General features: G+C 47.5%; 1 protein-coding gene across 1 annotated transcript in view; it reads left to right on the top strand.

The window, feature by feature from the left end:
• Positions 273-12,750, top strand: part of CDH13 (cadherin 13, H-cadherin (heart)) — a 1,022,437-nt gene continuing 1,009,959 nt past the window's right edge. Inside the window, 1 exon segment of the mRNA NM_001109945.1 lies at positions 273-317. Coding sequence (NP_001103415.1) covers positions 273-317 — 45 coding nt within the window.

Raw genomic sequence — 12,750 nt, 5'->3', positions numbered from 1 at the left:
CCTCCTCGGAGGGGCTCGCTCTCTGCGAGGTGCTCGCCCGTATCTGCCATGCAAAATGAGGGAGCTTTATGAAGGAATCCGTCTTGTAAAGCCATTGGTCCTGGTCATCAGCCTCTACCCAATGCTTTCGTGATGCTGCCGCTGATCTATTTGGGAAGTTGGCTGGCTGGCGAGGCAGAGCCTCTCCTCAAAGCCTGGCTCCCACGGAAAATATGCTCAGTGCAGCCGCGTGCATGAATGAAAACGCCGCCGGGCGCTTCTAGTCGGGCAAAATGCAGCCGAGAACTCCGCTCGTCCTGTGCGTTCTCCTGTCCCAGGTAGGGAAGAGGGGCTGCTGGGCGCGCCCCGCGCCCCGTTTCTGCATTCCGATCGCCTGGTGCCGGCTGGGCAAGAGGGCTTTCGGGGGTCGGGGGACTCCAGGCGCGGCGGCAAAGACAGCTCGGGCTCAGAAGAGAGGTCATTCTCAGCCCCTGACATCCTGGCGGAGGGGGTGGTAGTGGTGGTGGGGTGTTGCGGTGTGCTGGTTTCCCACCCGGCTTTCCTGTGTGTGTGTCTGTGTGTGTGTGTGTGTGTGTGTGTGTGTGTGTACTGTATACGTACGTTCGGGGGGAGGAGGAGAGAGCTCGGAGTCCTTTTTTTCGCAGGCAGAGGCGACATTCTCGCCTGCATCAAGTGGGGTAACTTTGATTCACCTCCTCCTCCAGAGGCTCATGCACTGGAGAAAGACTCAGTTGGAGGTGACTCCGAGGAGTCATGGTTTCCTCCAACCCAGTGCCTAGCAGGGGGAGCGCAGCTGCGGTCCGGATTGCGGGCTGCTGGGCTGGAGAGGCTGGCCTGGCATCGCCGACTTCCCGGGGCACCCGGGCCCCCTCGCCCAGCCCAGCGGCGCGCTGGAAGGCGCCTCCGGCCAGCCGAGCAAGCAGAGCGCCGCAGCCCGGCTGCCGCTGTCGCTCAAAGCCGCCCGTCTCGCCCGCATTGGGGTCCATTCCCTCCTTGATCTCGGGCCGGTAAGGGCCTGAGTGTGAGCCCCTCACCCCCGGCGGGGCACAGACCCCAGCCCCCTGCGCCTCCTTTGTCTAGCTCGCTAGAGCTCTGCTTCAGAGCCCAGACTGCCGCTTCTGCTGTGTTCCGGGGCAGGCGAGTGCCGAGCATGGAGAAAAGTTCAAGCCTTGCCCACCCTGGCTGCAGCTGCTTGTTAACCCTCGGAGCTCTGAGGCTTGAGGGAGGGGCCCGCGACCCGGAGAGTGGGCCAGGGAGACGTGGTCCTCCAGCAACCACCTCTGAGATCTCAGGAAGTTTGTGCTCTGGAAAGCAGTACCCTGAGGAGGCCAGGCTGGAGGTGCTGGCTGGTGGCTGAGGGGCAGGCTCAGCCCAGCAGAGGGGCCTGTGGTTGCTGTGACCCGGTCCCCCTGGCCCTCCTGGCAGCCTATGGGATTTGGCATGAGCTAGCAGCCTACAAGTGGGTGGGTGAGATCAAGTCAGGGCCAGGCAGAGAGGAGAGAAGGAGACAGGGAGTGCCTTAGGGTGCTGGGAATGGGTGTTGAGTTCCTGCCAGGACTCCAGGGTGCCAGGGGAGGAGGCACATGTGTGAGTGTGTGGGTGGGGTGAGAGGGAGGGTGAAACAGCTAGAGTCCCAGGCAGTGGCTGCCTGGGTTGTAGAGAAGCAGTGCAGCCTTCTAATGGGAAACCACTGCTGCCTCGGTGTTGGGGTTAGACTTTGGAGATGGGTCAGTGTCCCAAGAAGCAGTAACCATGGGAATGACTCAGAGTTGGCGATAAGGATGGATGATGGTCCCTGGGGCAGAGTAAGGGGCCTGGTTGCTGAGCCCCCTCCCTGACTCATGACTTTTTTCTTCCGTGGATACACAGCCCCCATTCATCACTGCCTGGTTATATTCCTCTTCTACTAGGGTTTTGAGCTGATTCTTTTGGGGTTCCTGTAGCTTTAAGTCCTGCCGCAAATCCTATGCTTGTCTGTGAACCAGTTTGCCACACTTTCTAAAGTCTAGCTACCCCTGAGGTGGTATGTGTGTGTATATATCCCATTTTAGTGAGGTAGTTCCGAGCATGGCTCTGATTCAGACGGATCCTCCGTGCCATATGCTACTTGTACCACCTGGGCACCTTGCTTGACCTCTCTGAGCTTCAGGATTCTTCACGGTAAAGTAATCTTATCACCTTCCTAGGATTGCTAGGCTGATTGGGTTGCATTCAACAGGATGTCCTAGGTTATGCATTTAGCGCAAGGCCTAGCACTCTGGGAGCTTTCGGTGTCGGGGAGCACTTACCGCTGCCTTACTCAAGACTTTACAGGCCTTTGCTCCATGGGCATGTTTTGACCTTTGTTTGGATTCTAGGATTTGCCCAAAGTTTTATATTCCTTTGAACAAAAAAAGACCACATGACAGTACCCAGTAATCCCTATGCACTAGGAGTTTACATGATGCCTTTTGCAAAGCAACCGGTGTGTCTCCTCACCCAGAGCCTGGCTGGCACAGGTGGCTTCTGAGTTCTGAAGGCTCTCAGCTCTCTATTCCTTTAGGATGGGAGACCAGAGGTTTTACCACGAATTCAGTTGCCTGCTCTGAGAGGCGTATGTCTCAGATTGTTATCCAGAATCAAGCAAATATCCACATCAGGACAGTGATTGATATCCTGGTAGCAATAACACCTTGTCATGAAATCATTTTGGTGCAAATCAGTGAACAGGCTAGAGGTTCAAGTGCAGAGCTCTGTGTGCCATAGCAAAAAGTGGGGAGAGCCTTGGAGGCTTTGAGTCACCAAGCAAAAACAAAACTTTCCTGAGGCAGAGAGAAAACAGAAGAAAGGGAAAAACAATGTAATACAGCAAATTACTCATTCGGCCTTAGTGGTGTTCAGGCAAGTATGTGTGTGTTTTTCCACCACCCTTGTAATACATTGAGTCCAGGCTTTGAAAGCCATCAATCTCTGTAAGTTTTTTGGCTAGGTTGCTGTTTTGGGCATTTTGGACAGGGGAAAAGGAATTCCAAGCAACAATGGCTGGAAGCTGGCAAAGCAGAGAAACAGTCACCTCTCTTCTCCCCTGGGGCGTTTTGGGAAAGGCCATCCCAGAAGTGGCTTCTGGAATTTGGCTATGATAAATAACGAATGTGAAACAAATCAAGAGACGCATGAGCTAGAAATTCCACTGTAAATATGACTCCCCCCCCCAACCCATTTTGGGAATCACATCCAGCCTAAAGTTCTAACAATGAATGAGTAATCCCCCAAGAATTAGGATTTTAGGGAGTGGTTCAGGTTTGGAGAGCGTCACTTGGGAGTGACTAAAAATGTTCCATTGAATTCTGAGATGTTGATTTAAAATGGGGAGGTCTTTCTTGGAGTCAGAATCTTAATTTTCAGGATTTTAAGTGAGAATCTGTGTCTACTAGTGCCCCCTGCAACTTCGTACGTTATGTTTTAAGAGCAGTGTTTATTTACAGAACCCTTTTGATGAAGAGGAAAGACCGTGAGAGTTGCAGAGGGCATCTCCTGTTCTGAGATGGGTTCAACATATGACAGCCCGTAACATTTCAAAAGCATTGGGGAAAAAGAGATATAAGTGGTTGAAAGGAATTGCAAAGTGGTAACATTCATATGTCTGAACAATTTTTTCATCAAGTCCCCAAAGAGATTTCATAAACTGCAAGGCTGAATATGTGATCTAGAGTTTATGTAATGCCACATTCTATATTAAAAGCCCCAATAGTCATCTTAGCTAATAGCTCCTGCTCTGCCTCCCTCCCTTCTCTCCTTTTCTATCTTTAGCCCTTGGGTTTTCCATTCAATAAAATCTATTTCCTTCCAGAAATATCCTGTATATGTTACAGTGAAATTGCCCAACAAACCAATGTACCCAATAACTGCATTATCTAAAAGTATCAGCATTTAATGTGTACCCTGAGTCTCAGTCTGAAGTTCACTGTTCAGGTATAAGTACAGCTGAGCTCTTGAGAATATCTTTCTTTCTTTCCCATCTTCCAAAAAGATAGTTGCTTGGGGAGTCTAGTTCATTTCTATTTAGTGGAAGCTAAGGAAAAGGACAAACTATGGATTCAATTCACATCTGAAAGACAGTAGCCAACAGTCTTTCATATTTCTGTGTTTGTGTATGTGTGTGTTCATCTCTGTGTGTTTTGATCTTGTTTTAATACCTGTTGAAAAATTTCTCCAGAAGAGGGCTCCATCCACAGCATTACAAAATTCTAAATCTACAGCTCATATTTTAAAGAATTCAGTGTAGAAGCTTCATCAAAACCAAAGTATTCACTATTTTCAATTATTTTCTGCAAACTCTCCCAATTAGAAGTCCTGTCATTTTGCATGGAGTGTCTTTCCTCCTTTCGCCCTGTTGTAGTTGCTTCTGTTCTGTTTTATTCTTTAACCGTGTGTATCCTCTGAGTATTAGAGCAGGGACATGTCAAAGACCCTGGTAGACAGTGCAATAGGAAATGTGAGGAAGTTCCAAAATTTTATGGCGCTTGACTTTGGTTAGACCGGGTTTTACTCTTTAGGCAGCCGGACAGCAAGCACAGGTCTGCCTGTGAAAGGAGATGATCTTTCCCATTAGGTAACTACCCAGAAAAGCAAATCATTAGCCAGATCCATTTGCTCTCCAATACCAGCTGAAAAGGAGAAGGAAAAATCAGTCTGTCATCCAATTACAATAATCAGTTGGGCAGAATCAAATCAAGTGACCACTGGTTTTGGCACTGTTTCCGCTTAGCTGTCGGCAGGGTGCCCACACGCCTGGGAGAATCTGACTGTCCTGAAGGATGCTGCCAATACAATTCCCCACAGCCTGTCTCCTCTGCGGCCCACCTGCGAACCACAGGCCTGACTCCCCCTTTCTGAAAAGACTCTAAAAATGATAACTGGCTGGGCTGTAGGGACCCCCCCACCCCCCACATACACACCTTCGCCAACTTGAAGCAGTGGCTTTATCCTAGGGTTAGGGTGGAAACTGATTTCTTTCTCTACTGAGAAAAGCAGCTAAGGGGACTTTGACATTTCAAACTTGAAATGCAGACTGAGTCAAGGCTCAGGTGACAGATGGGACAAACTTGAAATGCAGACTGAGTCAAGGCTCAAGGTGACAGATGGGACACCCTTTGGCTTCATGGATTGAACCTTGAGGTATCTGCTTGTTGGTACTCAGACCCATCCATCCCAATTCTGCAACTCTGGTTTCCAGACAGTAGTTGCAAAGTAGAAGCCACAGGCCAAATGTAGCTTATAGCTGTATCTTGTTTGGCCCAAATGTTTTGAAAAGCAGGATATTATACATTAAGTAAAACAAAACAAAACAAAACAAAAAAAACCTCACACGTTTCTTGTATTTCTTTGAATGTCAGAAAGTCAGGCAGCCCTAGTGCCACATTCCCACAAGGCTGCACTTCCCTGGAACTGAGACACTACTGCCCCTTTTAGGCAAGACATGCCTCTGTGGTTTGCCACAATCTCCACCACTCCCTACTATTCACCCAGCCCATTGTACTCACTTATTTTACCCACTTATTCTTATAGGCATTTACACTGGGAACTTCTGGTTTTGCAAATTTCAAAGCTTAATCAAATTGATGTATTCAAATTTTCAGTGACAGACTATTTTTAAAAAGAAGGAACTAGCTCCTTTATGATTGCTCTGAGAACTACCTAGATGTGAACTTTGGAAGAACATGACCAAGGAGGCTGCATTGCATCCCTGAAAGCATTCTCACCATCAGTGCCATTGGGTGACTAGGGCCACGCAGAGCAACACAACACCCACGGCGTTGTTTCATGTGGAGTAGTTGTACCCAGAGAAGTCATATACTGCAGCTTTGAGTCAGTGTGAGTGCTGGTACCTGAGTGCTGGTACACCTGAAACACTGTTGTGCCCCTGCAGCCCGGGTACACTAGGAGCACTGGATAATATGGTCCACAGCCCAGGTGCTCTGTGTGAAGTGTTACACTAAAGGCATCACTACCCTCAGAGTGGGCATTGCCACTCCAGCATTGTTGCTCACCTACAGGATGTGTATCATCAGAATATCACAATATCTTATTGTCCTTGGTCCTGCAGGGGACTAAGCTAAGCTAACACTCAGTGAACTTATAACTTCAGGGTCACGTTAGCTCCATAGCTTTGTTGTCTAGAGTCCTTTTATACACAGGACAGTGTCACCCCTAGAGCTAACCAGAGTTTGTGTGATGTTTCTGTAACTGCGTAGCAGCTAACACCCACCACAGTCTGCACACCAAGCTAATGTTACATTTAATGTTCTCTGGCTCCTTAAATACTCATCTGTACACTCATCCCACATCAGCAGGTAAGCCTCGGATAACTATTGGTTTCAATAGCTACGGACCCCCAAAATGAGGGTAACTATAACCACATACACATACCCAAAAAAGAGAGTGATTGTTTCCCTTCTGTCAGTTGCCAACAGAAGTCAAATTCCTGAAAATTAGTATTAGCAATAGGCACGTTTTAACATGTCAAGGCGCATTTCAAAGGCCCCAGCGAGTGTCATCCAATCTGCTACAGAAGCACAAAGCCCCTGTGTCTCCCAGCTGAGCGCAGGCTGGGCTGGGGTGGAGGGCAGCAGCTGCTCAGCCGAGAGCAGCCCTGCCGCATGTCTGGGCAGGGCCAGGAAGTGAGCTCAGCCTCTGCAGGAGCCTGGGGACCCTGCAAGGAATGTGGCAGCCTCCATCCCTGCCTTATGCAACCTCCAGGCCAAAGTCTCTTTCCTCCAGGGGTGGCAGGGAGCTGCTTTTCCATGTGCTGCCCGCCATGCCTGAAGCTCAAGCTACTGCGAAAATCTCCCTGTCAATCGCTGTAGGGTCCGTGGAAAGTTGCTGGACCCTGTGAGCAGAACCCATAGCTGACTCAGGCTACACAGGCTCCGCCTTCCACTGCTGTAAGCTGCTGGCCATGTGGGATCATCTAACTCAGGGGTTGCAAACTGTGGCCTGTGGGCCAATTCCTGCCTGCAGCTTGTTTTTATAAATAGTTTTATTGGAACATAGCCATGCCCATTCATTTATATAATTGTCTGTGGCTGTGCTTGTGCTATAACAACAGAGTTGACACCATATGGCCCACAAAGACTGAAATATTTACTATTTGGCCCTTTACAGAAAAAGTTTGCTGATTCCTGCTCTGGCTCAAAATTACATCCAGAAAGACTGCAGGAAGCCTTGTCAAAGGGAGGGGAGGCATTAGGGGTTTGTATTAGGAATTGTTCCTCTGGTGCCCAAGCACTCAAGCAACTTGACTTCAGGGAGATTCACCTGGGACAAAATGGATTCAGTAAATACCTATGATATCCATGTAGGACCTACTATGTGCTCAAGGTACAGTGGCTAGTAAGGCTGACTAAGTCTCTGCTCTCTTAGGGCTCAGACCCCAAAAGATCCCCTGGCAGGAGAGATCAATGTCAATTAATGAATAACTCAAAAGCGAGTCAGCTGCTGGACGGAAGAAAACAGTGTTGTATGTGATTGGGCCATTCTCTGTGTTGGCTTGTCTATGCCTTGTCTTTTTCCTCCACTAAAATATAGGGTCCATTACAGTACATGTCTGATGGAATCACTTCTGTATTGCCAGGGCCTGGAACAGAGCCTGGCATATAGCAGGCCCTTGGTAAACATGAATGAGTGATGAATGTAAGAAAGGCATCGAATCTAGATGACGGGTCTGGGAGTCTTCCCTGATAGCCTGGTTCTTGGCTCACAGTTTGGAGGGGCAATGAGACTTACGTCCCAGGAACACGAGGGTGTGGGTGATGGGGGAGGGCATTCCAGGCAGAAGGCACAGCCTTGGGGAAGTCTCTGGGCAGGAAGAGAGAGCACACAGCCCAAAGAGAGTGGCGTGAGGAGCAGCTGGGGTGCCAGAGCCACCGGGGCCTGGTCATCCATCTCAAGGATTTTGGTGTTTGTCCTGGAGCAGTGGGCAGTTGTTGAAAATAATGAGGGGAGGGTCTAATGCGACAAGGCTGGATTTCTACTTTGGAAAGGTAATTTGGCTGCATTGTAGCTAATGGATTAGAGCTGGCTGTGAATGGAAAGGAGAAGCCACTCTAGGTCTCAGATCATGAGAAGAGTCCAGAGACTCTTGTCACTCAAGGTTAGGGAGTGACAGTGCAGATGACAAAAGTGGATACACCCACTCAGAGCATCCAGGAGACACTTAGTGGAGAACTTGGCAGGGCTTGGTAACTGGGTTTAAGATGGCAGTACAAGGGCCGGGGAGGGGCTCTGGGTGCAAGCTTGAGTTCTGACTCTTCCAGTTGACAGAAAGCTGCTTGCCCAAACAAGGACGCCAGGAGTTTTGTGTTATAAATGGGGTCTGAGGGCCATTTCCGTGGGGGTGTTTGCCAGGCTGCAGCAATGTACCTCGGAAGTATCCAGGGCCCCACTTATGCTAATGCCCACAGACCCGTCCATGTTTGCATCTGGGGTGGGCACCATGGGGGCCTGGCAGGGCCCTTGACTAGAGTGACTGATGTGTAGCCTCTATAATTAGCCAATCTCTGAGGCTTTTCATGCAAAAGATATTTGAGAGAAACATTAATCGTTTCTTGAACATTCAATCAGCAGCACTAGAAATATTTCTTACATGAAGCAAATAATGATCTACTACTTTGTGCAATCACTTGGTAAATACGAACAAACCTTCATCTCAGCATCTGGATATAGTCTGGGTGATGCTTACGTTTTTAGATATAGTAGCGGAGTCTTCAAATGGGGGTACAGGCGGCATGGCTGTGTACTGGTAGATGTTAACAGGTCTTTCTCCTCAAAAAGAGTAGCACACCTGACCCCCTTGCTGTACAGTGGGAAAAAAAAAGAGTAGCACAGGTACATGATCCTCAGAAGGTGAGGCATGTACATTCGTCTGCTTGCTAGGTATTTACCTAAGCATTTGGGGAGTTCGTAGGTAAACAAGATGAACTTGGAACTGCTCGCTTGGGGTTTGCAGTCCACTGAGGCCAGCCAGTAAGACACGAGAAAATAAATAGCTGAAATAGTACAAATTTTGGCAATTTTTACAGTATGAAACCATAGGTGCTAAAATAGTATTGCAGGGGTGAGGTTGCTGGGCCTTACCTCTGTGTCTTCTGTCTTTCCTTCCTTCCCCTCTTCCTCCCATATTTTCTTCCTGTAAGATTTCCTATCTAACACGTGCTAAGAATGCTGCTAATTTGGGGATACAGAGATGCACACAGCACAGTCCTGGTCCTCAGGAAGTGAAGTGCTGGAGGTGGATCAGGGCCTGTGGTCCCTTGGTACCCAGAGGAGCCAGCATCTTGGCTTAGGAGCATCAGAGAGACTTCTGACCCTTTGAGAGGTAAATTGAATCCCGACCCAGCCATTTGCATGAGCTACAACCTCAGAGAAGTTACCTTACTTCCTTTTCCTCTGTTTCCTCCCTTGTCTGAACAAAGAGAGCAAATAGCTGCACCTGCCTAGCAGGGCGCTGGTGAGAACTAAACAGGGGTATGCTTGTGACTTCATTCTGTGATCGCTGGTGCTGGGAGCTTAAGGAATGCTGGTTGCGTTGACTCTGGCACACACTGTTGATCCAAGGCCAGTTATGGCTTGATGGTGCCATGGGCCTTGGCCTTGGGCATCTCAGTCACTTAGAGGAGAAAAATACTCCTGTACTTAAAATTGTATGGACATTAAAAAAAGATAAATTTTGCTCCCCAGAGAAGGAGTTTCTGATTCTCATGTTGACGGCTCCCCCAAAATTATTCCCTTCGGGATTTCATGCCTCATAAAATCATTTGATCTGGTGGGATCATGTCTTCTGGATGTATTTTCTCAGCTGTGTTTCCCTGGGGGCTTTATCAGGGCAGTTTGTACATGGGTATACATGCCAACAGCATGAGCACTTATAATTATTATTTTAAAAAATCAAAATAGGAGTTCCCGTCGTGGCGCAGTGGTTAACGAATCCGACTAGGAACCATGAGGTTGCGGGTTTGGTCCCTGCCCTTGCTCAATGGGTTAACGGTCCGGCGTTGCCGTGAGCTGTGGTGTAGGTTGCAGACGCGGCTCGGATCCCGTGTTGCTGTGGCTCTGGCGTAGGCCGGTGGCTACAGCTCCGATTCAACCCCTAGCCTGGGAACCTCCATATGCCGCGGGAGCGGCCCAAGAAATAGCAACAACAACAACAACAACAACAACAACAACAAAAGACAAAAAGACAAAAAAAAAAAATCGAAATAAATGTACTGTGCAATTTACTGCTAAGTGCTAGTTGCGTATATTATCTCAAATAATTATAACTGGCACTAAGCAGTAAGTTGTACTGGGGCAACTATTCTTTTCTCAATTTTATGTATGAAAAGAAACTTCTGAAAAGAAATTCAGAGTGGTTGGGTCATCTGCTTTAGGTCACACAGCCATTAAGAACTAGAACCAGGGTTTGAATCCATGCAGTTTTGATTCCTGTGCATATGCATTTTCCTTCATATTTCACTTGTGTATAAAAACTTCCTCTTTTACCCTCTCAAATGATGTATTTTGAGGGGATAAAAGAGGCTATTTTGGCTATTTTGTTCTCTGGCTCTCCTGGGGTCAAAATAGCTGCCAGCAGTGACCTCATTTTTTTAATTCCTGGTCTTTAAAAGTAGCTCTGGGACCTGGACCTCCTCTCTAAGTTACTGGTTACAACCTTCAGAACTGGGTTAGCTTGGGGTTATTTGTATTCTTTATCACTGAGTCCTTGCTTTGACCAGGGACAAACAAGCCACCCATACTGCTTGCTTCCCTCAGCAAGGGCAGCCATCCCTGTGAGAACAGCCACCCAGATGGCAGGACCCAGCTCGGGTGTGGCTCTGCTGTAGCTTCCGAGGTGCGGGCAGATTCTCTGGCAGTTTCCTGCAAGCTGCTGAGCCTGAGGCTGGATGGCATCTGTCTCAGGGAGTGCCAAGGAACTCCATTGTCCAAGCCAGTGTCTCCTGAGCGCCGCTCTCTGCAATGACATTTCCCAAGTCTATAGGAAAATGGGAAATATACAGCCAGAAATACATATATCAGGACACTCAAGTCTATAGTGAGTTGCAATTGGAGTGAATCTAACCTGAAGTTTAGTTGTGTTTTATCAGATGAGTTTTCTCATCTTCCTTTTAATTCAATTTTTAAGGGCCTTTAGTCAGGTAGTCACTAATTCAGCAAACATTTGTTGAGTGCCACTTCTGTGTGTGGCACCATTCATGTCCTGGTGATAGAGCAGTGGGCGCTCTCACAGCTCCTGTGTTGGGATCCCCCTTTGCCCCAGTCCTCACCACCCACACAGTGGCCTTGCCTTTCTGCCTTTCTCAGGATGTTTGTACCTGTGCCCCAGTCTATACATTCCGTATTTGACTAAGTCACTCATATAACAAACATCGACTCATCAAAGACCATATCTCAAGCCTAAGGCTTGACACTGGGTAAGCAGTTACAAAGGTAACATCATCTAGCCTCATCATAGAGTCTATGTTCTCATGAGGGAGAAAGAGAGTAAACAGCAAAAATAAGTAGGTATCGTTTTGGAAAGTGATAGTGCCATGAAAAAGATTAAAATAGGGTAAGCAATTGTTCTGAATTTATCTACGGCTTTCTCTTGGGATAGAAAGTCTACCGTTCTGATGGAACCACCTTGCTGTTTTTAGGGCTGAGATGTTCTATCATTTGTGAAATGAAGTTAATAAATAGAGGGCATTTTTGTCCTCAGTGCTAAAGTATTGTTGACAAAACTTTATCCATTCTCTATTTTCTGTTTTTCTTGAAATTTTGTTTTTGGGAATCCCAAACTTTGGCAACCAATGCTTTAAACCACAGGTAGTCTTCTTCTGTAAAGGGCTATCAAGTTAACATATGGTCTCTCTTACAACTACTCAATGCTGTCAACATAGCATAAAAGCGGCCACAGATAATATATAAACAATGAGCAGGGTCGCGTTCCAATAATTCTTGATTTACAAAAATAGGCAGAGCTGGATTGGCCCTTGAGCTGGCGTTTGCTTACCCCTCATCCAAACCATTGCTAACTCACCACTTGGTCAGTTGGAGCAGAACAGAGGCTAGGGAGAAAGACCAAACATTTTCTTTGGCTTCTGGTCTCAATGAAAATTATGGTTCTTCTTTAGGATCACACGTAATGGACTTAGTCTGTGTTAGCTTTGATCAAGGTAAAGACGCTGGTAATCAACTATGGCACGTAATTTCCAGATCAGCTCTAAAATAGGTAATGATTTAACGTTTTTAAAAATTTAATTAATTCATTCATTCATTTGTCTTTTTAGGGCCACACCCAAGGCATATGAAGGTTCCCAGCCTGGGGGTCAAATTGGAGCTGTAGCTGCTGGCCTATACCACAGCCACAGCAACACAGGATTCAAGCCGTATCTTCGACCTACACCACAGCTCATGCCAATGCCTGATCCCTAACCCACTGGGCAAGGCCAGGGATCGCACCTGCATCTTCATGGATGCTCGTCAGATTCGTTTCCACTGAGTCATGACGGGAACTACTGTAAAGTTTTAACTTTTATGATAATTATCTAGACTACAATTTTTAAGGCTTTCTCACCACCCAACAGTATATTGGTGTTAAATCCTGTATTTGAATTGAGTTTCCTCAAACAGCGATGGAGACACAGGCCTGGATGCAGGGAGCTACTTTGAGAAATGATTCTAGGTCACTGAAGGGAGGATTGTGAAGCACAATAGAAGGAAAGCCAGTAAAAAATG

Source organism: Sus scrofa, chromosome 6, assembly GCF_000003025.6.
Source record: "Sus scrofa isolate TJ Tabasco breed Duroc chromosome 6, Sscrofa11.1, whole genome shotgun sequence".
In the NCBI taxonomy this organism is placed as follows: Eukaryota; Metazoa; Chordata; class Mammalia; order Artiodactyla; family Suidae; genus Sus; species Sus scrofa.
The sequence above is the reverse complement of the archived record's forward strand: the minus strand, read 5'-3'. Positions and strand labels throughout refer to the sequence as shown.